General features: G+C 41.9%; 1 protein-coding gene across 4 annotated transcripts in view; it reads right to left on the reverse strand.

Moving 5' to 3' along the window:
* Positions 1-27,174, reverse strand: part of ERG (ETS transcription factor ERG) — a 109,789-nt gene that overhangs the window by 15,008 nt on the left and 67,607 nt on the right. For 2 of the 4 annotated variants that reach the window (XM_074903821.1, XM_074903828.1), the window contains exons 2-5: positions 20,244-20,461; positions 5,683-5,834; positions 2,524-2,727; positions 1,472-1,552 (exon numbers count right to left, since the gene is read on the reverse strand). In XM_074903821.1, the coding sequence (XP_074759922.1) occupies positions 1,472-1,552; positions 2,524-2,727; positions 5,683-5,834; positions 20,244-20,461 (655 nt within the window). Of the gene's footprint in view, positions 1-1,471; positions 1,553-2,508; positions 2,728-5,682; positions 5,835-20,243; positions 20,473-27,174 lie in introns of those variants that run through there. The other 2 variants (XM_074903837.1, XM_074903845.1) reach the window with 2 other exon arrangements.

Raw genomic sequence — 27,174 nt, forward strand, 5'->3', positions numbered from 1 at the left:
TTATGCAGTTACTGCTGACTTCAAGAAGAACGTGCTTCTAACTCTTGTGGCATCCTTTGAAAATCTCACTCCAAAGTTCTTACGCCAACAGAACAACTAATTTTCCTTATGATGATGATCAGCGTGATATTATTCACACTCCCAATGACAGAAATGCAGACGATCTCATTTTGGTGAAATTAATTTCAAAATATCATTGTCAGTGCAAACATATAGAAAAAGATAACACACAGAACTGCTGAACTACACTTGGATAACTGTATGTAGAAATTAGAATCTGAAAAGCCAGAGATGGAAAAGACCATCTAGTCCATCTATTTTTAAAAAGGTCTTAAGGCTTATTCCAAACACCATCAAAGTCAACGGAAAAACTTTTGTTGCTTTTGGTGAGGTTTCCAGCAGGCCTACAGCCCACAGTAGGACTTTATGTCAAGTGGCAAACATCTAATCTCAGGAAGAGATCTAATCCAGTCAATTTTGTGAGGAAACTCACTGCTATTTACCACAGTGAAAAATGAAATGAAATATGAAAGAGGCATCGCAATCCCAGGTTTTGTTGTGGGGTTTGGTTGTTCTTTTTTCTTTTGCATCATCCTTTGTATTATCTTTTTCATTTTTCATAAATAATTGTTATTTCTGGTCACTGTAGGTAACTAATACCCTCAGGCATGATCATGCAATATTCCAAACATCTTTAATCAGTATGCATACCATACTATATGTACAATTCCATGCCATCCTCTGTTGCACAACTGCTAGGGAAAGATAAAATTTATTCTGAATTATTTTTCATAAGTATTTTAATCCTGAAAGACAGATGCTTTTGAGGCATGTACTGTATCATTCTCCTACCTACACTCAGTACTTTTCTGGGCCAAATTAACAGAAGGGTGAATATTAACAAAAATCATTTTACATTCAGATCAGATTTAGTGGAGATTAAAACATCAAACTTAGTGGAGTTTCCAGCCCAAGTCCCAAATAGCTGACAAATGAGATATCTGCCTAAATATCAATTTTATTGAATTATACGATATATATACTGCATGGGAGGGGAGACAGTCCCCATTCACCAGAGCTCACAGTACTTAGACAAGCACTGAAGCATTGTGAGCTCCACCAACCTTCTAGGGATCCGTGGAACAGACCTGACAGTACAATGAGACAGAATGAGAAAAAAAAGTTGTCAGAGACAAAGGCCCCAAGCCTGCAGTTTATCGTGTCAGGGACCCCGCTCTCTTGTAGTACACAAGAAACTATCAGTAAGGAGACCATTTTTGCACCATCTGGCCCTGCAAAAATCTCACCTTTTTTCTGTGTGCCTGTGCATAAAACTCACACACACAGCAAGGAGAGGATACTCTTGTCTCCCTTCTTATTTACCATTTCCATTTTTAGCAGACAACCCATAAAAAGGAATCCTATGCTTTTAGAAGATGACCTATAGCAATGGGAGCAGTGCCAGCATTACCTGTGTTTCTAGCATGCATTAACCGTGGAGAGTTTTGTAAGGCCTTATCAACATCATCTGAAGTCAAATGTGGAAGAGGAGCTACAAAACAAAACAAAAAGCAACACCAAAATGAAAAAAAAATTCTGAATTATCTTTTTAAACCATATTTTCCCCTGACAGGTTTGTTTGAATGCGAGTCTACCAACAGTCAGTTTCAGTCTGCAGTTTGGAGGGAGGCGTGTGTGCTACAACCTAAACTAGGGCATTCATTTATTCAGCATTACGAATGCATAATATTTCTGACTGATTATTGACAGTGTGCGTGTGGAGAAGACTGCACCGCACTGGTGTTGCAATGCTTGTTGTTTTTTTCTTTAAAAACCACGTTCACTTTAACTTCTTTAATCTGAGATAAACCTGCAAAATTTCCTAAAGCTTACTTGAAAGCCCTCAAGCCAAGAATTCACTAGTCCCTTCTTTCCCTTTGAAATGCTAGCCATGCACTACAAGTAATTTGCGTTTGGACTTCAGGGACTGTTTCTTTTTTCCATGAATTTACAGAACTTTTATTCAATTCAGTGAAATCTTCCTGATCCTATTCAGAGTAGAGGAAACTGTTGTCAGTCCTTAGAATCATGCCTGGAATTCACTTTATGAATCAAAGTTTGCAATCTCCTTTAGTATTCTCATCATTAAAATGGAAAAAAATGAGTATGTGACCAGAAAAAACATTAGCACTGAATCCCACGTGATTTTCTTCCTAAGGTATGCTTATGAATCTGCTGGGTTTCAATTTGATTTTTCTCTGAGATGGACACGTAGAAATATTGCCTCTTTTCTTCCATGAACATGAGTGAAAGCCAACTGAAAATTAATGGGAATCTCTCCATCAGACTCAAAAGGCTTTGTATCAGGTTCTCTACTATGTTATTAGGAACAGCAACATCTGCAATGGACATTTGAAAACCCAGCTGAGTGTAGTAATGGCCAGGAAATGGCCATTAAATCTAACACTGGTATCAACCACACTTGATTGTAGCCACTACCATAATGACAGAAAGCTAGCTTACTCTCTCTGAGGTAGTGTAGGTGTGACAGGAGGATATCTGCATTATAGCTTGGGGTGAGTCTCTGGAAGTCATCTTTGGTCATTTTACACAGCTCCTTCCCATCGATGTTCTGGAACAACAAGATGTCCACGTCTGGGAGACCGTACTCCTTCACCGCCCATTCCAGCCACTGGCGTACATGATCTGTGCTCCATAATGTAGGATCTGGTGGCATTACAAAGTATAAAATTAGACAGAGAGGGGAGAGTGCTGATGAGCTGGACCAGTACAAAATAAATGTAGACCACAGTCAAACTGGAGAGACCTTCATCCCCTGTTTACTGACTTCTGGAGATACGCGAGGAATTAATTTGGCCTGTTGAGTGCAAAGGAGAATAACTGTCTGTGAAAAACTATTAGGGAAGATCTGAGAGCTCTGATTATTAACAACAAAACCTCTGCTGTTGAGATCCTTTTCCCATTTAGTTAATCTTATTACTTTTATGCATTATTTTCCACAGATTAACATAGGCTCCTGTCCTCATGAAGAAAATACTCTTTAGTAAAGTATTTAAGAAAGCCCACTAACAGCACTGCAGCTTGTATCTGAACAATTTTCAAAGTTCTCTGTTGAATTTGTATCTTTTTCAAGTGAAATTTCCACTCAAGTCAGAAGTGGAAATAGGCTAAGTAAACTAAGTGAGGCAGGCATAGGCTAACTAAGCACTCGCAGATTTGACCAGTTATTTAATGAACTAGAGTGGGTCATATTAAAATACTCTGCACTGCCTTTCCTAGACTGTTGTGTTTTACTGTTGTGCATTGCTACACCTCTATGGATTTTTACTTATACCTGAAGTACTGGCACAACCATCTGGGGAAAAAAACAACTAGTACAGATTTTTAGGAAAACATAAGGCCAAATACCTTGGTTTTCTGAATGAATCCTTGATTTTGACTTAATTTCTTTGCCTTTATTCTCCTTCTTTTCTATTTCTTTTTCATTCTGCTTTTCCCTATTCTTGAGTTACAGTAAGCACCCATCAACATGAAGGTCCCTAAGGACCTGCAGCACACATCCCCATAATGGAAGACACCTTCTACCATGAAAAATTTATGCTTTTTTGCAGAGAAAAGATTAAAACCAATGGAAAATGAACTCCTCAAGAGTTTGTGCCTTCCAACCTAAATGACTCTGTCATTCTGTGATATCCTGAAGACTAAGAATGAAGCACACAGAGGTCAGATGGCTGCAGTCCATCACATGAAAGTCTGTAGAAGGGCTGGGACTTGAATGACAGCCTAAATAGCTTTTCTAAGGCTTAACTTCAGTGCCATTCTCTCTCTCCTGTTGTTCAGGCTGGTCTGAAAGAGGTGGGGACCTCTTTCCATAGGCTAAGAACTATTCAGAACCTGTTGCTCACTCCCAATCCCCTACCCACTTAGTGCCTCCCCCTTTCTGATGCTTCTCTTGGCATTTTAAGCCCTTACAAGTCAGAATGTTTAATCTTCTGGGGCTTCCGAGGGCTTCTCTGTTCTCTGAAGTGCACCAAAAAGCACTTAAAAGAACCCCTCCATCTGTTATGAAATATGTCACAAACTAGAGGGATGCAAGTCTGGTGGTAAACCTAGGGTCTGGATGAAATTGCCCACACCTACTGCAGAGAACTATGTTCAGTTTGGTTTGAAGTAAACAACCAAACACCAGGAAGTTTACCCAAACATCTGGATTATGCCTACAATTTTTTAATGCTTCTTATTTATGATAACTAGAAAGTTACCATATCTGGAAATGTGAATTTTGCTTTTTTATTCCTAAACATGGCCACATGAGCTGCACACTGCCTATGCAGTAGTCAAACAAAATCAACTGGTTTGTATGCATACATTTCTTCTAGGGACCTTAAAATAGCAAGGTTGTGAATGTGACCATCTTGTTCCTTGGAAGTCACTCAAATTCACCTCAAAACACACCTCCAGGAATACACTGAGAAAAAGAGATCTTGCTGAGCTAACCATGCTAAGGGTTACTAAAAGACTACAAAAAGTGCCAAACTCCAGTAAGACAAATGTTTTAGAAGAACATTCAAATGTCGTGAATTCCAGTGTGGTCTGCTTCCAGTTGGCAGGACACTTCACTATTCAGCGCATCACTCTTCTGTCTTGAGAACAGAACTGTCAATACCATTGCAGAGGATACTGCAACATATTTGTCCACCCGTATCTTGGCAAATAACTGAAATAATCACAGCTTGCAAAATTGGCCACAGTAAGTACTCTTGCATATCTAAGCAACTGAAAACTGTAAGAATATTAAGCAATGTAGCAGTAGCAGAAATGTTTCAGATAGGCACATCTCCGCTGGAGAGGAACTAGCAGCAAAACATTCCCTTCTGTTTGCAGGTTGCAGGTGTTGTGTCTATGCTGTGTATATCCAGTGGTTTATGAACACCCACATATGTCATGATGGTCTAATGCTAATGATGGTCAGAAATAGGCATGCTAATTATTTTGCAAACTGAGTGAACTAACTTTCCAGCAGAGGTTTGTTTGGAAGACAAGGCACACAGGAGTGAATGCCTTCTTGTTCAATTAACTGCTGAATCCCACAACCAAGCTTGCCAAGACTAACCAAGAATTTCTCAATTGTGCTCTTATATTGCAGCAGAGTTGTCAGTTTCCTTATTAAAATGTTTTACACTGCCCAAACTCAGGGGATAACCTAGATAAATGCTTGTTTGATTTCACAGAAGCTCTTGTGTTTTTAGCATGCTGAGGGCCAGACTGCGTTTGGTATTTGAAGGGATATCATGTGGTATAGTGATCCTTTCTCTCTCCCACACGCTCTGCACCCAGCTGATCCATGGTGCTAGGAAATGGAAATGGCTCTTCATTTTGCCCACTTCATGGTGAAATACTCCAAAAGGAGCTAGAAAAGTCAGATAAGATCTGAGTGCCTGTCATCAGCCAGTTCTGCTGCTGAAATGGGAAGGACAGGTTGAGGTGTTTTCACTATGATGTTTCTCAGTTTGTTCTCTTAATAATCATGGGAAATTACTGTTCCTTTCTTCCTGAACACCTGTATCACATGGCCATTTTTTTCCAAATATTCTTAAATAATGTTAGTAGACTTAGGGAAAATGCTTTTTTTTTGCTTGAAATTTTTGTGTAGAGTCTAACCTGCTGGCACAATGACTCTTCGTTCATTGGTAGTCATATTTGGGGGTGGAATGTGCTTCTCTTCCATGTAGTTTCCATAGTTCATCCCAACATTGTCTGAGCCGCTAACCATTTTCCCTCCTTTTGCCATGCTGCAGTCATCAGGAGAGTTCCTAGACAGAGAAGAGAGTTGTGCTTCTATTATTATTCCAGTCCCTACTAATATCCTCAGCAAAGAATCACACTGTATGAAACGGAAAAAACGAGACTTGAGTACCAGGGTTTGGCTGTCACTGGAAAACTCAGTGCCTACCACCCAGTGACTCTGCTGATTCCTTCAGTTGCCTCAGAAAAAATGCCTCGCCTCAATGGACCATACATTTATTTTTATTTTCAAAGGATCAGGCTCTTATATGTCTCCAAACACACAGACACAACAATTTATTTCCAGAGACTGGGCTAGAATGGAGGCTTGTTCATAAGACTGCTGAGCCTGACAGGTGCAAGTAGCTGCACTTCTCTCTCCAAACATGTCACAGATAGCTCAGCAAACAGAGATGCACTTAATGCAAATTTGCTGAGGGAAAACTGTTAATAGTTGTCATTGTTTAAGCCTTGGACAAGCCTTGTCCAAGGCTTGGACAGCTTCCCATCTCCACTGCTTTCATTGTTTCATGTGGGCCACACTCAGTTGCACTTTATGTCATGCAATGTAGACACACTTCTATGTATGGCTTACAGAAAAGGAACATTTGCCAAAGCCATGATTCAAAATACCACACACATGACTGGAAAAACCTTTCAGCTCCTGACTAGCACAGTCTCCATGGTACTATAGTCAAGAAATGGAAATCTGTAGAGGATCTGCAACCAGACACCTCTTTAATTTTGGCTTTGCTTTCTGAATAGAGTCTTTAGGTTTAACATCCCACCGGGGGTTCCCTAATGGCATTTTAATTGCATCACAGTTTTCTTTCTGGCAGACACAGACATATTTGTCCCTTAATTTAATGTCTACAACGTGTTTCATCAGAGAGAGAAAAATTGTTACAAAAATCAAAATAAAGAACAGAGCCATGGGGAATACCTTCAAATGTAAAGAGGCTGTTTGGCAAGGGAAGGAGAGTGTTAGTTGGGTTTTGGTTTCTTTAGTGATACTACATTACTAACAAGCTCTCTTTTAGTCTTGCCATTTAACTCCTGAAACTACTATGGTCTTACTAAACAAGCAGTAAATCAGGTTGCAATGCTTCATTTTGGTTCCTTGTAAACCAACTGATTTGCAGTCCAGAGAACCAAGAGACCATCCAAGACCCAGACTCCTGGAAGCGTGTTTCAGGATCTGCTCCCTGCCCTTCCAAATGTGTTTCACGCAGAGCCTCTGTCTCTCCCCAGCTCAGAAATCCCAGCTCTTGCTGCAAGTGTTGGGCAGCAATGTCACTGTAAGCCCACCAGTGATCAGAATACAGGTACTTTCCCAGAAGGGTTTTGCTACTGTTTGAAGATGAAAGAGGAAAAATAATATACAGTTTGGACCACTGTCTGCTCAACATATGTGAAAAGGATGTGGCAGATATTTTACCCAATGCCCAAGTGACTCAGTTGAGTTGACTGCTCAGGAACTAATGTAGTTATAATTCTCACACGTGTGTTTTAAAAATAACTAGCACTTGCAAAGCTGAAAAGATTTTGCATACATCATAAATACTAAAAGTATATTTTAAGCGTATCAGTTTTTTGCTACACAGTGTTACTACTAATTTTACCATGATGTGTTAATGTATATATTAAAAAAAAACCAAAACCTGCTGATGGTTTTCATCTTAAAAATAAAATATATCACAGGAATCATTCAACGGGTACTGTCATCTTCTTTAGGAGAAAGAACAGAGCCTTGAATGTTGCCTGGGAAATGTTGGCTTCACATACCTTTTTCAGGTATAAAATATCTTGGGTGCCGCATAACATATTACATATGAAATCTGCCTTGTGTAAAGGTCCTACAACTGCTTTGTCAGACACAGGACTGAATAATAACCACAAGGGAAGACACAGTCAGCATATGGTCTTGCCTGTCATTGAGTGATAGTGAATTTAGCTTTGCCTCTCAGAATCAGAATACTTGGGCATTATTCTCTCAGGTTTAACTTTTCTATCCCACTGCATATCTCTAAATATAATTCTGAGATGCAGCTTATTTCTGTTTAAACAGAGCTAAGCAAAACAAAGTAACCTTTTCTTTCAGATGTAAACATATTGAAAAAGAGGTTTTGTGATGACTGCTTATGACTAAAATGTTGGCTTTTTCTGTTTACCTTTAATAAATACAAATGGCATATATGCATAAGTATGCATACTATATCCCATATATTTGGAAACATCATCCAACTCCTGCCCTCATACCTGTGAGGATGCCCATCCTGACTCCCAAGGCCAGTTATGTTACAAAGACAAAAGAAAGAACCAGGTGGCCCCTTCATCAACTCTTTTGGAATATTTTTGTGAAACAGAGAGCTAGCAGCACCCTTTGGCCTAACTGGCACTGCTACTGGTTTTCTGTGAAAAGGAACTAGGGGTATAGGTACATCAAAGTCTTGCTGCTGACGTCAAATATCACATCAGTATTAGACTACACCACTTCTATGGGCAATCATGCATTAAAAACACTCTTGTAAACACTGAACAGTAAATGATGTGAAATATCCAGCAGTAGCACACAGCTTCTGGCAATCTTACAGAGCTTCTGAGCTGGTTTTCTGATCTCAATATAAACAAACAGGTGGGGAAGAAGATCATAAAGAAGTAATAAATTTTCATTAAAATCAAGAGGCAGATGGTCAAGGGTTTTGTCCCATTAACTTACTGAGTGGACAGGCAAATTCCCAGTTCAGCAAATCTTCTAAGACTTAACTTCAAGCATGTAAGCAGCTCCATGGGAGCTAACAGGACTACTCAGGTACTTCAAATTGAGCATGTGTTTATGCATGCCACTGAACCAAGGCTTAATTCAAATGGCTGGAACGGACTTCTATGGTATAGAAAGCAAAAATGAAAATGCAAAGAGACACTAGAAAAGGGTATTTTTAGTGCCCAGAACAACAAGAGAGTGATTGTTCGCAAAGGCTTTTTTAAGGACTTTCTGTGAGTCTGCTTTATTTCTGAACCACTGGGGGAGCAGGGGCAGTGGAAAAGCAGCTTTCAGAAAGTGTGCCCAGTGTAAAGGGTGCAGCTTTGCAGTGATTCATCCTCAGCTCCAAGTCCAAAATGAAACCAGAGATGTTTTTCTTCACAGCTGCATGTTATTTTTACCCTTTGTAAATATACTGTGTTACACCTGGAATTTACAAAAGAAAAAAAAAGTGTAAAGGCTACAATCATGCTACGCAAGAGAACTTTGTCCAGTCCTGAGCTGATTCAGCTCTGATCACTGATAAACGTCAGTTGAAGAACATATTTCTCCATGGGTCCTTTCACCTGGAAGCCTTGCCTTTATTCAGGGTTACTTAGAATCAAGCTGATTTGATGGGTAAATTTAGTGCCCATTCCTACTGAAGCCGACTGGAATTTTGCCAACCATTGACTCTGATGAAAGCAGTTTTAAGTTCATAAATAAGTGTATGAAACACATTTTTTCCTCTTCACTGTGCTACTATTTTCCCTGTGTGACATAAAACACCTGTGTTGTGTTAAAATGCAAGGTGTCAGAGAAACACAGATTAAGAATCAGCAAAATTTTATATGATCTGTGACATTCCTGTCATATAAACCCCTCTATTTAGTATTTCTGAATTTCAGAGTGAAATAAAGGAGAAAATTTGTGTTCTCCGATTGTCTTTTTAAGCTCATTTAATAACCACAGCTTGGATAACTTCCTTACACGGGCTACTTATAGAAAACGGGTTTCAAGGAGAGTAGAGCAGTGTAAGGATGCATGGTCTCCATCCAGTCTGTGGCTGGTCAGGTCAGAGGACACACTGAGCTAACAGGAACTTTTCTTCTGAGGCTCTGGTGAACAAATCATGACACTGACTTACAGAATACAGATTCCTCTCCTCACCTCTCTCATTTCATGTCAGTGATCTGAGAAAGGGGAACGGCCCCAGCAGAGCTGTGACATCCCCACCCTGTCCTCACATACAAGAGTGAGAGCTTCATAAAGACAGCATTCTCAGATAATCTGGGCCAACATATGTAAATTTATATTTAGCTAAAATGACATCACGTAAAGGTCAGCTCATACTGAGTGTATTGCAAGGCATGCTCAGGCTCATCTCCATTCACTGCAGCTACTCAAGTTGCAGTGAATTTAGTCAGCACTTCTCCCCCCAAAAATGGTTTGCCAATGAAAAAGCAGGCCATGAAAAAAAAAAAGTCAAAACTTCCCTTAGATTTCTTATTTTGAGGTACACTGCTGTTTTTTAAAGCACACCTGACATGCTTTAGCCCAAATATCAATTCAAGCAGTTACACAGCTGCAGCCCTAAATCCACTTCTCTGCCACTCTCTACACCCTCTATCTCTTAATGAATCAGTGGGATTCACATCTGCTGAGACCTGCCGCAGCAGTGACAATCGAAGAGGGGTCCAGTGGATCCCCCTTTGGGTTCCCCTTTGGCAGTAATGACTGGTGACAGTCCAACCCTCTCTGGTGAGAAGGAGCCTTGTGCTCCCCAGACACCAGAGCAGGAGGGTGGCTGCAACAGCAGCTTTGCAAAGCCCCAGGGGCTGCTTCCCTGACACCAACAACTAGAAGAGACTCTGACAAGCACTTTCAGTGGTGGTATCAGAGGCCCCAACACTTGCTTTGACAGAGCTCAGTTTCCACCATGCAAAGTCATCCTCCAGCATCACAGCTGGACGTGGCTGCCCAGCTGCTTCTGTGAATACAGCAGGCCAAGCCCTGCATGCGCACCAAGCCCTCTGCTCCTGTGCAGGCACCTGCCCTTAAATCTGCTGTGTGAGCACCACCACACTTAACCTGCTGAAAGGAAAACAGAGGTTTTATTTTCCCTTCCAAGGTTTCTTGTTAAAACAGCACAAAATTCCCCACAGAGGACTCCAGCATAACAGAGGCATTAAAACGCCAGAAAATGCACATAGGTTAAAAAATCCCTGGGGTACTCACACAGGCTCTCGTGCAACTGCTTATCAACTGAGCTGGAGAGCTGCTTTCCCAGCAAGTACGCAAATAAATAAATAAATGGGTGGGTGGGTAAGTAACTCCGTGCTTAGCTATAACCTGAGTCACTCCCCCACCCACGTGGGGTGGCTGTATGAAGGCAGTGCTCACCCACAGGAAAGGGGGCAGACAGGGTAGGAGCAAGCAGATGAGGTCTGTGGAAGGGAGGGAAGCCCCTCAGGACCTGTGCTGCTGCTTAAAGCTGGCTTAAGCTGATGCTGAAGCCATGGTGACAGTCTGTTTACCTTTGCTATAAGGTGGGTGTCAAACGCAGTCCTAAGACAAAAGAAAAGAAACAAAAAGGAAAACCAAAATTCCCACTGGGCCATGCAGTCATGGAAGTGCATTGATCCACGAGGAGCTAGCAGGGGCAACAAAAATGGTCTTCAACTGTCCTAAAAGACTAGGGCCACAGAGAGGCTGGGACTGGGGCAGCCCCATGCTAACACACCACTGTGGTGTCCAAAACAGGGTCAGACACCTCCATGCGGGGTGCCCCAGTCTTGGTAGGTGCTCAGGGTTGCATGGGGCCAGCCCAGGGGTGGCTCAGAGATGCAACACAGCAGCATGTAGAGGTGCTTCCAGTTCCTTCCTCCAGTGAAAGGAGAAAGCAAACACTATATGCCAACACATGCAACGTCGTTGGCTTTCTGTAAGCAAAACAAAAGATGCTTGTTTATTGAGTTGTATACGGAGGCGCCGTTCATTTTCAATCAAACAATAACTTTTGCTAATTGAAACAATCCTTTCTTTTTTTTTTTGTTTAACTTTCCCCAGCTATCTTGCAGTCCACAGCTGCTTCAAGCCTTAAGGCCATCATGGCAAATTAAGGCAGTCAGCGTCTGGCTCACTAGAGGCCAGTCAAGCTATAAATATTACCAGCCTGGCTCTTTGTGTTCACAGTGTGGGGAAACAGCTGGTTTAAGTTTGACTGCACGTTGTCATTTCTCCATTAGTGCAAACACTTCAATATTTCTTATGTGTGAGGTTGGAGTGAAGAAAGGGAAAGAAGGGAAGGGGGTCACTAAAAGCCAAAGCTAAGAAATGATGTTCTGTATATACATAATTTACAATTAGATTGCTGCCTGGGAGAAGGCTGAAGTCTGACATGGTGATAGCTAGGCCAAAGCCACAATGACTTCCCAGTTGGCCTGTAACTTTCAGGACCTATTTTCTCTTGTTTTTCTTTTATTATTTTTATAGAAATTCTATTATAATGGTAATGGATTACATTTCTCAAATTGTATTTCATTTCAAGAGCTTGTAAGACTGTTGTATTTGTGGTTTCATAAAATATGAAATACCAGGAGACAGGACCCTTCCCAAACCACATACTCCTTCTTTTGTGGGCAGGGATCATATAGAAATTTAGCAAAATAAAGCATGCCAGGCAAAACCAGAAGTGACATCTTGTATGGAAACCATAATCCCCCATGTCTGTGGAATGTCTGCTGATTTTTTTGATTAGCATTATCAGACTGTGAGGCTGACGGGTGTAAATTGGTAAAGCCAATTAGACACTTTGTTTTCATGCTTTGTCTTAAAAAGCTATCTACAAACTTTAAATAATGAACACCCTCACTGATACTACCCTGATCAAAATAAAACACCTACTATTAAAGGGGGAGAGGATAAGATGCATCTCCAAACACGCTGGGTCAGAGACAACCTATGTACTGACAGTGCTTGTGCCATGTCAGCCTGGGGGAACACCACAACCACCAGCTCTAAACGCCCTAGACACAGTAAATGCTGCACTGGAAATAAAGCAGTAATGACAGCAATAGTAATTAATACTAACAGTGATCATAACTCTTGTGGGGTCCTATGTCATTATCCAAAGACTAATTTTATATTTCACTATCCATGGGAGAGCTTTTGGTTGCTTAGCACTTTTGAAATTCTGGCTATCCTCATCTCCCTCTTAAAATCCTGAAGCTAAACACGTAATTTAAGCATCAGTGGTCAATCCAAAATGTAACCATGCCCATTATGAATGAACACATTATTCCAGTGTGGAAAGCTTCTTAGCTAGCACCTGCCAGCCCAGCACCCCCAAAAAAGTTGCAAAAAAGTAGCTATAGTAGTAGTGAACTGTGTTTGTTTTTCTCCTTGACAACATGTTTGCCTCAAGAACAGAGCCAAACCATGCACACACGCACGCACATGCACATGCACTAATGTTAAACCGTTTGATTTTCAGAGCAAAGAGGAACTTCTTAAAGTAGTCACATATAAAGCCTTACATGGAGAAGATGCTGAATTTGCACTTCTTCCAGTTTGGTAGGCAGCCACTCCACCAACCACCCAGTCAGTGGGAAAAAAGATTATCAGTCTGAGATAACTAACAGCATGTCTTTTTATCCAAGATTAATGTTACTTTATATAGGCAGCTCCAATAAGCACATTAGGAAAGTCATCTCTCTAAGACAGATCTCCCAGCTTTGCTGTGGACTGATGTAGGGGCTGACTCAAGCCCTCTTAGAGACAGAGGAGAGAGCCCCATTGACTGCCACAGGCTTTGGACCACGCTTGTTGTTTAGTCTGAGGTGAGGTTTACCAGGAATACTAGGGCTGCATGCTGGTGGTATGCCACCAGTTGTGGAAGGGATGGCACTGAGCCTCAGCCGCAGGGTTGCACTCCAGAGATGGAAAAAGCCATGCCCTTGAAAAACAAGTGATGTCAGGGTAATTACTGCAGACCAGCTCTGTTTCTCCACGTGTTGGATGCAAGCAAGGTGTGCAAATCCAACCGTATCATACCATAGATTGAAGCGTAACACAGGGGTGCCTCATATAGTTTAAAGCACATCAGACAGGCTCCTAGGAGCATGATGCTCCTCCTGTCATGGTGGCAATACTGAGCTCCATATAGATGAGTGCACCCTCCTTTCTGGCTAGGCACATCATCTGGCACATGGCTAGACTGCACAAAGTACCTCAAATGCTACTCATTCAAATTTACCGGGTTGTATAGGAGAAAACAGGTACCGCTTAGGAGAATTTACATCAAGGGGAAAAGGGGAAAAGGGGAAAAGGGGAAAAGGGAAAAGGGAAGGGAAGGGAAGGGAAGGGAAGGGAAGGGAAGGGAAGGGAAGGGAAGGGAAGGGAAGGGAAGGGAAGGGAAGGGAAGGGAAGGGAAGGGAAGGGAAGGGAAGGGAAGGGAAGGGAAGGGAAGGGAAGGGAAGGGAAGGGAAGGGAAGGGAAGGGAAGGGAAGGGAAGGGAAGGGAAGGGAAGGGAAGGGAAGGGAAGGGAAGGGAAGGGAAGGGAAGGGAAGGGAAGGGAAGGGAAGGAAAGGAAAGGAAAGGAAAGGAAAGGAAAGGAAAGGAAAGGAAAGGAAAGGAAAGGAAAGGAAAGGAAAGGAAAGGAAAGGAAAGGAAAGGAAAGGAAAGGAAAGGAAAGGAAAGGAAAGGAAAGGAAAGGAAAGGAAAGGAAAGGAAAGGAAAGGAAAGGAAAGGAAAGGAAAGGAAAGGAAAGGAAAGGAAAAAACTTGAAGTCACTCTGGACTCTGAAAAGTCCTCCTGTGTGTCAGATGCACTCAGCTCAGCTAGTACAGAGGCTCTTTGATGAAAATTTCTTACAGTAACATGCAAAGAAAAATGGTATTTCCCCAAAGAGTCAGCACAAAAGATGTATTAAGTGATAACTTCATTCTCAAATGGGTTTTGAGCAACAATTGGTAGCGCTTAAATCAACATTTTGTACATGATTAAATCTTAATGACAACTAATTATTTCTGGTATTTCTTTAAAACTTCTGTATCAGCCAAGCTGCTGTTGGAAAACTTCTGGTGTGCTTTCACTGCAGCTTACTTTCAAAATGCTTTTTCAATGAAATCATCACACTGCTCATGGCAAGTGAAATTTATCTGTGGCCTGAATAAGACTCTGTGTTCCACTTCAGCCTCCCTTAAAAAGATTGATAACCCACCAGTAAATGTAGTTATTCCAAGTCACCTTTGTATAGTCCCACCCATGGGCACAGTGGAGTCCCATGGGTGAGTGTATTCACAGACCACTGAGCAATCCATGGATTTAAATGTTGTTTAAGCAGTACCTAGAGCCTCATGAGAGCACTTTCATAGGAGTGAATTTCACCCTAAATGCATAACGTGAATGGCATTCATTCATTGTAATAGAATTGCTCACATTTAATTTGATAAAATATGTAAAGAGCAATAAACAGAAAAGTAAGTAACAGTATGACATATGAAATATCCAGATTTATATTATAGTGCCTTATTATAACAGGGTGAATCTTTTGATTTGACTTGAGAGCAATAAATAGCAGGAAACAATATTATTACATTCAGGTGAAAGATTGACTATATGGTGGCACAAAAGGTGTCATTAGATTTATATACCTGGAAGAAATATAATGGCTGTACCAACATAATGGATTTGAAGAAACTCGATTTGATACCACCTGTGACAATCTGAATTATATATGCAACAACAGCAAGGTAAATGACAGCTTTAATTTAAACTTTAGGCCCTTAGGCTATATTTTCTGGTGCTGTGTGGCAGGGTTAAGCTTTAAAAATACTGTTATTTTTAAAGAAAACTGTGTAGCTAATCCCTCTGCAGCACACTGAAAATAACCCTTTAATTTCATTCTAATGTTATTTCTTCAGTATTCACAAGAATGCGAGTTCTGAGAACTGTTATGTTTGAGACTTAATGTAGAGCAATTACACCCAAAGTATATCTGGAGAAAGCCCTAGCAGAGTGAGTACATTTCTGCTTTGAGAGGGTACTAAATTGTTGATGTGTAAGGGGTTCAGTATGCTCCTAAAATTTTATACTCCTTTCCAGATGATAGAATATATGGCCAGGAAGCAGTCTTAACACAGTGAGAAGGGAAAGCTGGACAGCAAAAAATTGCAATGCTAACTATTCTCTGGTTACCACTTTGTGGGGTCTGGTATCCTGTTTTGCATCCTCTTTACACTGTACTAGCCAGACTCAGGCTCCCACGTAGGAAGATGATTACCTAGAGATAACACTTCTGCGGCTCTGCAATGTGGGTGCGATATTTTAGACTCCTTTGGGACAACCCAGATTTTAAAATGGGTATAAAGAGAGCAGGTACAGTTTTACTAAGAATGAAAAGCAGCTCCAAGCACTCTAGCTACTGCATGTGTTAATTTTTGACATATGAAACATTTTTAAGAACTGAGATTTTCATTCAAGGAAATAAATTTACAGACTGCAAATGACCAGGGTGGGGAAGGCTTCTGCAGAGATGAAAATGCAAAGTAACCTACAGAACGGCAGGGTACCACCAATATGTGCATATGAAGTATGGCCAATATTATGTATGTGAAGAACAGCAGATAATCTGTCAGGGAACTGGTGAAACACTGACATACAAACGGCAAAGGCCTAGTGGGACTTGAGGAAGGAACAAATGGTTTTCAGATTTGTAGGAGACGCACTACACTAACCTATAGTGCCTTCCATACTGGCAGTACTAATCAGTATCATATCAGAGTATTTGACATGATTATTTAGGAATAATTTATTACCGATCAGTCATTTCATTTCATGCAAGGCTTGAATGACACACACTTTCTCCTACAATTGCCAGGAATATCACATACTAGGAAGTATTCTAATTCCTGAAGTGTAATAACTCTATACATATTAGATACGCATATGTGAGTTTTGGAAATGCTACATGTTTGTATTTGTTACGTGTCAATGTTAGTTCTCCCTTAAAAGTGTAATATTAAGATCTATTTTTTCAGGCATGTGTTAGGCCTTATAAAACAACAGTTGTCTGATGAAATAAATAGTGTATTTTAATTAAAATAATATTTTTTAATTTTTGTGTTAAGCATAAGCATGAAATATATGCATGACTTTTTTTGTTCTGTTAATCTACCCTTTTTTGGGTAGTCTGTAAGTGATTTTTTTGTTTGTTTATTTTTCAGCATGTCATGTCTTAGGAATTGCAGTGAATTACGAATTTTCCTTGTTTTCTTCAGTTAGCAGCTCTGCATTGCTCTGTCAATAGGGGAGGCTGTCAAATCCAAGATTAATAAACAAAACCCTGCTTCCAATACTGCAGGTTATTTTAAATTCAATACAGAAAGAATTACATTTCTTCCCAATATATTTTCAGACAGAATGTGCCCTTTAGAAAAACAAAAAATGAAGAACTTAGTCTTCATGTGCTGCTCAGATGATTTGCACTAAACTCCAAGTCCAAACGATGGAGTAAGCAGAGTAAATAGATTTAATCCTAATTTTTTTAGAGAAGAGGCAGACAACATTGCTCCTTTTAATCTCTTTACTTCTGTAACAGTGGTAAAGGGGGTCAGGATGGTGCAAAAGTGTGTTAATGGTGTTCCAGATGCCTTGGCAATTCCTGGGTGTCACATCTTTACAACAATGAACAGTTCTTCTGGAAAAGTATGAATCAAAGATATGCCTCATGACTAACCAAAAAACATTGATTTAAAGGCAGTTCCCCCATGCTCAGATTGTATGTCCTTGCAAAAGTAGATGCCTGTTCTGCTAGTAATAGTGCAGACTATACGCACAAACATTTTATGCAGGTAGTGCAGAGACCAGGATACCTGTGAAGGAAAGGCAGATAGCTCACTTCACAAAGGGCAGTTCAGGCAGTCTAAACCCACAGACAGTTCCTGTCTATTGACTGTGCAGGTAGCCACAGTATCACCCTAAGTGATTCAATGCATGCACACACTAACAGAAAATAGCATAAAGGAAGAAGAAATGATAGGCATTATGAAGGTAAGTCCAATAGCCTGTTTAATTCAGGGCTTCTGAAGGCTTGTCCGCCCCCGGAAAGTATTTTGAGTTCACATATACAAGGTGAAAATAGCTCAGACTGGGGAGATATGGTCAGCAAGCTGCTCCCCCCCAGCCCCAATCCGAGCCCATGCCCCCATCCACAGACTGTAAAATATGCTGAACACGAGCCTGCCCTGTCCTGCCTGACAAAGTCGGGCTACCAGGCAGGCAGCAAGACGTGAACTCCAGGTTCAGGCAAGAGACTGGGAGCCCAAGTCCAGCCTTGCAGCTGGGATGCTCTGCTCTGGTGGCTGCACTGTGGTCCCCCCACTCCCTTGGGTTACTTCTGTTTTCATCCAACGACTGATGGAAGGCTGGCACTGAGCACAGGATCTCTCCCAAATGCACAGCCATCCACAATGACACTTGCAGGCCTCTCTGGACAGCAAGGCTGGGCTGGTCTGCCTTCCCAGGCACGCTGCAATAGCAGGGGTGTCTCAGGGAGCCTTGGCCCTCTCTGGCCTAAGGCAGCCCCTGCTGGAGCCAGGTGCTTTAGTACCTGGAGATGTCTGTGTTCCCAAATCAGGGTTCCTACCAGTCTCTACTGGTTTGGGGCATGCTGGTGGGTAACAGTGCACTTTCTACAAAGTGGTCTCACCCACAGGCTATATGGGTTTGCCTGGAGACACAATTTAGCTAATCTGACTATGGGCACACATTTTGGTCTTGGTAAGGGTCCTGACTTCTTAAATCAGAGTATAATCCTTACCAGGGTTGCTGACTACGATTAGACAGGACAAGGTTTCAACTAATAAAAGATGGTATTACTGCCTACAGTTTTGTCCTTAAACCATAACAGCAACAGCCAAATACCTGTAATTCACAAACTGAGCTCTAATATTCAGGCTAGTTAGATATTTCAGGAATCCAAGACAGCAAATTCAGGATTCTGGCTTTATTATTTAAAAAATGTAATTGACTAACAATTTCAAGTGGATCTGTATCATCTAGACTCTTCCTTAAGATCTAGGGGTATGTCAAAGTAGGAGTCTGTTTAGGACTGACTTTAGTTACATTTAACTTTATAAAATATTGCCACTAATCTCAGCAATAATTAATTACCTACTCTAATGCACTTTATGGACTTTACACTGAGAAAAACTGTGATCAGTTCTCTTATGGAAATGCCAGCACAAATACGTAGAGGTAATTTTAGGAAGCAGGTGAAACTGCTTTTGAATGAGCACTCCATTTGTGATTATATCTGTGCATTTGCTTAGCCCAAAAATAAAGAACAAAAACCACCTAACTGAAATTAATTGTGAATACGTTCTGAATAAGTAGGTTTACAAGAAGACTTCCCCTAATTCTTTGTAACTTCACTTCACCGTTTATTTCTACGTATCTCAAATCTTTGATTATTCACTGGAAATTCTGATTTGACTTCAGCACAATTTCCTTCCTTACCAGTGAAAAGTGTAGGTGTGATAAGCTGTCAAACCACTTTGCCCTGTTCGTGGTGCTCATCACATTAGCACAGCAAGTGTGAACAGTAACCACAGTGCCCATGGCTGAGGTTTTTCTAAACAACTGATGCTGGGAGATGAGATTAGTAAGCAGGTGTTTGTGACAGCAAGATGTGAATCACAGTCTTCACTGGTACATCACCAACAATTGTGAGCAACCGGATCTCTGGACCTCTGCCCTTCAGCAACACCAAAGAAAACTGTTTTGACAGTCAGGCATTTTAAACAGGAAAGCACTTGTTTGGATAGTTTCCTTGAAAAAAAAGTATCTTCATTGTACTTTTTCAGATGGAAGAAATCCCACTGAGTGCTCCTATGCTTGGGAGAGCTACCACTCTATATCCACAAATCCACTTCATCACTCTTTCAGCTTAATCAATACAATTGGCCTTCATAGTGGCATTCATAAAAATGTCCCAAGACAACAATTAATGCACTGACATGCTGTGGCTACTGCCCGTTGAGCTGAGTAATTTATTTTCCTTTTCACTCCCCTGCTTGCCTCTTGTACATGTTTCTTCAGTGTGAGCTCTTCTTAAATCCAACTCCATAGTTATGCTTTTTGGCACTATGTTTACAGTAAATATAAAAGTAAAGATCAATAGTTGACTCCTTTTGCCATTACAAGAAATTACTTCCTATGCTTCTCTGGTTATATTTAGAGCAAAGGCACGTCCCCAAATTACTGTATTTTGACAACTTCAATTCAGTGTTAGATCACAGACACCACACCCTTAGATAGATCAATGGTGCTGCCCCAGACTACAGCAAACTCACATTTTGCTAACTTTAATGTATGCTCTTTCACCTAGCATGCAATGAAAGTTCACATCCAAAATTATTCACAGTCAGAGGAAACACAGAAAGGTATTACACAAACTTATGAAAAGACTGTGCCTGTAGCACCACTTGAGGTCCTCCATGACACCTGAACAGGGCTGGCAGGTGTGACCCACAACATATGGGAGACCTGTAGGCTTCTGGGACAGGAGCTAGTGGTCAGGTGGGATATCTTGGGGCATCTAAAATGGTGTTAGATTCACAGATTTGCACAACTGAGCTATAGCCATCACAAGAAAAAGTGCACTTGAGCCATGGTAACACAGCCTTATTACCTTGACCCATTAACCTGGTTTGGGTTACACTCCATCTTGATGGTGACTCTGGCTGGGGGCTGCGATAACCAATCTTGCTGGGGAACACGCGGACTCATTTTTGACGTCTGCCCATATTCACTGGAGGAGGAGGCCGTCATCTCTGTCTTTGCAAGGTGGGGCGATCCGTAGGCACACTCGAACAAGGACTGGTCTTCACTCACCACTGATAACGCTTCCTGCAAACCAGAGAAGAGAAGTCAGCGCAACCATATTTCAGAGCAGATATTACAATATCCCCCAAGGAAAAAAGGGCTTGTCCATCTCACGAGAAGATGAAAAGCTGGTCACTTGCTTAAATGCTCATTACTTTTTAGGCACCCCACTGCTGTTGGTGGAGGTGAGCACTCATGGTGCCACACATGCTGTCAGCATATGGCTGGAAGACAACCTCTCCCCTGAGGAGACCCTTCCCACCAGTGGCTCAGAAGATGCACAAACACACGCTCCAAAACACTTAAGAATAGTGTCTAGAGGCTGAGAGGGAGGACAGGACAGGACGGGCAGCAAAGCTCAGGCCTCTGGTGTCTCAGGTAGGGATGCAGAGGGTCAGATATGTTGGGGGCGTTAGCAAGCTGCCATCACTGCTTTAACTGCCCCTGCAAGGACTGACCGAAAGCCAGGCCCTTGCTGACTCACTGGGAGCTCCTCTTCCTTCCTCTGGGAACCAGGCCAAGTCCGTTCTGGACAGGGAGCTGAGACATCTGGGCGCAACCTCCAACCCAGGGACCCTGTTCTTTCTGCCAGCATCTGCTGTCAGCTTCGGCAGAGTTGCTGCCACCAGCCCCGAGAGGATGCCATGCCCACCAGCCTCTCTCTCCCTCATGGCAAGCCTTCCTGGTGGGCTGATGGGCTTCCTGGCTGGGCACCCTGCTCTGGCTCAGTGGGAAAGGCTTCCCCGGCCGCCTTCCTTCGCCAGGCCTGCACTGCGGTTATGGCCCTCCAGGGCGGCAGGGCTCACCAGGCCCCTTGGTGGCAGGGCAGCTGCCATCATGGCTGGCTGGAGACTGGACAGACATCAGAGGGAGTGAAAACTACCCTCTCTCCCTACTGCCATGCAGCATTTATGCTGGCACCAATTCCTTCCCCCTGTCATCTTGAGACAAGTCACGGGAGCAAGGCCTGACTCGGGCAGGCAGCGTGCCCATCGGGCCCATCAGGAAGCTGTGGGAAGGGCTGATGCTGCCAAAGGGACCCATCCTGCCTGAGCTGAGGCTCCCCGGCCAGGGGAGCTGGTCTAGGCTCCCACCCTCCTGATGGTCCCCAGCACTGCACAGGCTTGGGGGGCCAGCCCTGCAAAAGCAGCCTTCCAGGGAAAGCCCTCCTCTCCAGGGGCTACTTAGGGTGAAGACGGGGCATAAGGGTGTAAAATGGACAGTAACACAAAGCACAGCTCCCTCCTCCCACCCTGGCACTATGGCTCTGTCCTGAGATGAAACCGAGCAGGGGTGCAGTCCAGCACCTCCCACCTGGCCATGTGGCTGCTGCCTGCAGCCGGGGAGCAAGCCCCAGCACCGGGCCGGCAGAGGAGGCTTGGCGTGCAGCCGCACCAGATGACAGCAGCCATAGAGGCGGCCAGCTGGCGATGGCTGAAGGTGCGGGGGCCAAGGACGGGGGTGCGGGGCGGGAGCCTGAGCCAGATTCAGGGCAGGGTGCTCCGTGCGCAACCGCACCCTCGCGAGGCAGCGTGTGTGGGCCTGTGCTGCTGCCAGCCCTGCCGCTGACGGCCAACGGGAGGACAATAAAGCCACATGTCCCTGTCAGCAGAGAAGGACTTGGTGGAAAGGGGAGAGAGAGAAGAGACAGAGCCATGGGAGTCCTCCAGCTCCAGGAAGCTGGGTGGCTGCCTGCAGGCTCCTACCTTCCTTGGCTGCTGGAAGGGGACTTTGCCCAAGCTTCGGCAGTTGCATGCTGCCCTAAAAATCAGCAGTTGTTTTTGTTCATTTTAAGGGGGTATACATTTATCATTCTTTATATTTGCCTGGTTTGTGAGCCCTCGGGGTGCACTCTGCTAATATTAATCGTTTTCTCTGCAACCACAAGGGCTGGAACATAATTTTCTTCTTATTACTTCTCATGAAAACAGAGATCACCCCTTAATCGCTGGACTTGGGGAATGGGATCTCAAGCAGCCCTCCAAATGCCATGAGACTCATCACTGATTGAATCACTAACACTAACGCTTCCCACCACAGCCCAGGACTCAAAATTCAAATAGTGATTTGCACCATTTCATTACTGCTTTTCAGGTGTTTGAGTGCAAAGGTCACCACCACCAACCTATCACCATTAATAGTAACCCCCCAGTTAGCATCCCTGCTTTGCATGCTCTTCCACTAACCTGCGCCCAGCTACTGAACTGCTGTCTCTTGGGTCTCTTGGAGTGTGAATGTGCTTCTCTGAGACAGAAGGCATGCCAGAACAACCTCACTTCTTTTTGCCACGATTCTCAGACTCCTGGGGGTCTCTAGTCTGCTAAAAACTGCTGCTGTTGGTGGTCTGAAACTTTTCTGATGAGCCTTTTCTGGGAAAGCCTGCAGATGGCTCTTGCTTTTCAAGGAGGTCTAGTCCATTGCTCCCCAAAGATTGCTCCCTGTCTACACTGAACTGAGAGACAGCAGGGAGGCTTGATGTGCTTGGATAGTAAAGTAGTAGGGATCATATCGCAAGAACTGAAGAAAATGTTATACTGGAAGGAAAATAAAAAGTACTTTCTCAGCAATCTATGAGAGTTTTTCATGAAAATAAGAAAATGTACATATACACACGCAACCCGGCCAGGCGATCACAATGCATACCACACCTGAGACTATGTACTGCACAGTTCCCTCTTTTCTGCCGTACCATACAGCTAATACATGAGCCAAAAGACATGTAATGAAATGTTAATTTTGGAAGAGCTAGCTCCAGTAAATACATGAAAGTGTGAATTATACAGGAGAAAGCAGATACATGATAGCAAATACAACAGGCAGAATATTATTTTACTCTGTAAACCACTTACCAACAGACCTTTGCAAAACCGGCAACAAACACAATATAATGGTTATAGTCCTCATCCTTCCACATGTAAGTGAAACAAAGCAAATTTATTCTGGTTCCTATTAAACTTGACTCCATTTAATGTAAGTTAATTTATTAATACTTAGGGTAGTATAAATGTAAACACCACCACCCCCCCCACCCACCCCCAGTTTTTCTATTTATTGGCACTACTGATGACAGTAAATATTGCTTGTGCTATGGATGTCCATTATACTGCACAAAGAGGGAGACTACACACATTTTAACTTCATGAGGAGGACAGCAAATGCTGGAAATATAAGTCAAATTAATAAGGGTTGGGCGAGTATCTAAAAGACTATGGCAAAAACCAGGCAAACATAAATGAACCCAAGAGACAGACTCAGACTTCACATTTTAGGAAAAAATGCCTATTTATTCATGGACAAAAAAAGCTCAGTTTTCTAGCTAGAGTTCTGTTCTGATTTAATAGCAAACACTCATCCGTACTCCATACTGCTAGTTATCTGCTAGTGCACAGACAGGTCTGTAAAAGGCTCTGTAGGAATAACTGAGTTTCTGCCAACTTTGCACACTGTTGGGCCAATCTTTATCTGGAAGATGTATTAATGTGCCCTCTAAGATAGCGAGTATCTCTGACATTTTACTCTGAGTCCTCACCGATCTTTGCTGGCCTGTCTAGGAGGACGGTAGGACATGTATCACCCCTCCCTTGAGCACGTTACAAAAGCTGAACTGGCCATCTAAGCTTTTGCATAATTTTGAGGAGTCAGCATAACTAGAGAACATGGTCTAAACTAGAATTAGCCTTACTTCCTCTTTAACCATCTTTTCTCTCTTCTCACACATAAGTGAGATTGAGATTTCAGTGTGGGAAACATGGAAACTATGTTTAGTATCTGCTCTGCTACTCCCAGCCAGGACTGAGGCAGTCATACCGTCCTCTCCTTCAGATGAAGCCAGGACCGTTGATGTCAATTTACCTGCAACCACTACAGGTGATATATGTGGTCCTTTCATATCCTTATGTACATGGAAAAGTTTTCTACAACGCACGGGTGGGAGTTGTGTATCCAGAGTTTACAACTGCTGCCTTTCTTCCTCTCAGTGATCTTAAAAGGTGAGGAATTCTGGCCCAGGCTTTTCTGAATCCACTGACCTTGCAAAACATAGTGATGCTGAAGAATCAGAGCTCATACAACCTGATATAACCTCATGTGAAACTCATACTGTGGGAAAGCATAGAAATAGCATTAAGAAATATGAAGCATTTCTCAGCTGTACAAGAATGTCTGATAATTGACATAATTTGATATCCCCCAAAACAGATAGAAAATGTCCTTCAGCTGCTCCTTTTATGCATCATGTCATTGTGTCTTTCCTTGATTTCTCTTTAACTAATTAAAGACTTCAAGCCTTAACCCTACGTAAGCTGTGAAAGGAAGGCTCTAACAGCAAACTACTGTACTGAACAGCTGACAGAAACCAGTATGGGTATTTCTTTTTTAAATCCAGGGACTTAAAATTGTGCTTTCTGCTATAATTCTAAATGCAAGCTCCTGGACCAAATGTAATACAAAAACTGTCAGCATTCACCATTGTGAAGAATAGCTTCATGGTCTGGCCACATATAAACACAGACAAAACTATTAGTACTGAAAATGTTTGGCAAGGGTTTTTTACATAAGGATGACAGTTCTATTTCTAGCAAATACTTTTCAGTACTCATTTACATGTTAATCCTTTTTTCTCATCCATATTAATGCTGTTTCTGGAGTAGTTTGGTAACATCAAGCAGTAAGTGGGATAAAGCAAGGTAAACATTAATAAATATTATAAAATAGATGCATTTTAAGGGTGCTTTCAATCTTGTCAAGTTTTGTACCTTTATGGTAACAATTTTAGTAATGGATGGGTCATCCTCCTGGATTTTGCATGACATACTCTCATGACATCTCAGAAATGAAGCCTTTCGTTTCTAGTAACTAGTGTCTGGGGTAATGTAAAATAAAGAAAGCAACATATAGTGCAGGTGGGAAAGGTCTTTCATGCAAATCTGTGAAGTAGAGCTGTTCGTAATATTGTCTGAAGTCAATATTGGATATGGATTTTCTTTATTTCATCTTTCTTTCTCCACATACTTCCTTTCATGACATCACCAGCAAAACATGAAAATCTGTTCCTTCATCATGAATTAATCTATTTTAATCACTTGTACTATGCAAATCCGGGCTTCTCACTTGGACTTTCCATACTAACAATAAAAGAACAAACTGTCTTCTCTATTTGGTTTTGACTTATACTTGACTAATAATAATAATAATAAAAAAAAAAACCAGAATGACAAATTCGTAGAACAATAGCTACAGCAGCGCCTGTAAAGTAGGCATAAAGTCATTAGGACAAAGGTGTTTACTTAATCAAATGTAAGATTACTTGGCCTAGAAACATGAAGTTACAGGAAATGTGATTGAAGTAGTTCCCATCATGAGAAGTATACGCAAGCTGACCTGTCCTTTATATGCAATGTCAGAAACTTAAGACAAAGACCTTTTTCCTAAAGCTTGATCAAACTTAAGGAATGGTTAAAGAAGACAGTAAGTTATGCAGCAGTCTAGCATAAATTGCTTGTGCTGAGGGTTACTGAGGAAAAAATACTGCAACAGGATTTCAAAATACTTTGGAGGCCATTCTAACCAGGTGATGCTTTTTCTCAAGTTAATTCTGATTACAAAACATGCCGGCTTGTGTGTGAAATAAATTTTGTGCACTGTCCCTTCATGTCATCAACCCAGATTCAGTTTTAGCCATGATACCATTTACATTCATTCACAGAGCAACAGAATTGAATCATGTCTCCAGGTAGTACACTCAGTGTGTGTGTGTGTGTGTGTGTGTATCTCAAAAAATTCAGCTGGTTTTTTTCATGTCTTCAAATATTTCCATGGTTCATTGCTTAATTCCTGTAACAGAAAAAGTTTAGAAGATCTTTTTTATCCCCATTGGCTATCCAAAATCTATCAAGTGATTTGTTGCTCAAAAAAAATGTTTCAAGAACACTGAAAGTCAAGAACTTACTGGCCAGCACTGTGAAAATCCTATCAGGCAACAGCACACCAGAATGATGAAAGACATTGGCCACAAACCAGGAGGACACTGGGCAAGAACTACACATAAGGAGGAGGATGCATGAGGAGACACAAATACAGCAACAGCCCTTGGTGTACGTTGAGAGATGCTGCATGAAAACTGCATTTGTTGCTTGTGGAGTCAGCAGTCCCACACTCCAAAATGGACCTGTTACCCTTGACTCTGATGGACTTGCAATAACACTGCCATCGAGAGCTTTTAATTAGCTTTGCCATATGTCACTGCATTTATATAATCTATTGCTTAACACCAGTTTTATGATATTTCTCCTCATTAATGTATACAACTTTTACTTCTTCTCTAATCTGATTTCATGATAATACATATGTAAACATAAGCTTAGACCTCCACACAGTCACCATCCATTCAGACACAGGCTGTTTCCTATCACTTGTCAGACATCTACAGTTGGTCAGAAAAATTAATTCTCCATTCTATGAAGAATTCTGACATACTGGGACTTATTTTCATTTTAATTTAGACAAAAAAAGTGTTATACAAAAGCCTTCACCACAGCATTTATTAAAAGGATGAATTGTAACGCACTGGCGTGTGTTTTGCAGATGTTAAAACATTCTAATAAACAGTTACATTTGGAAAGGACCGGCATTTTCTCAGGGAAGATTGTTCTGATTAAGGCCATGCAATTAGCTTTATTAAGTGCTTCCATGTTTTTCTGCATTCAGTATTGCTTGTATAATTGATATAATTTGTTATT

Source organism: Athene noctua, chromosome 1 (assembly GCF_965140245.1).
Source record: "Athene noctua chromosome 1, bAthNoc1.hap1.1, whole genome shotgun sequence".
Classification (NCBI taxonomy): Eukaryota; Metazoa; Chordata; class Aves; order Strigiformes; family Strigidae; genus Athene; species Athene noctua.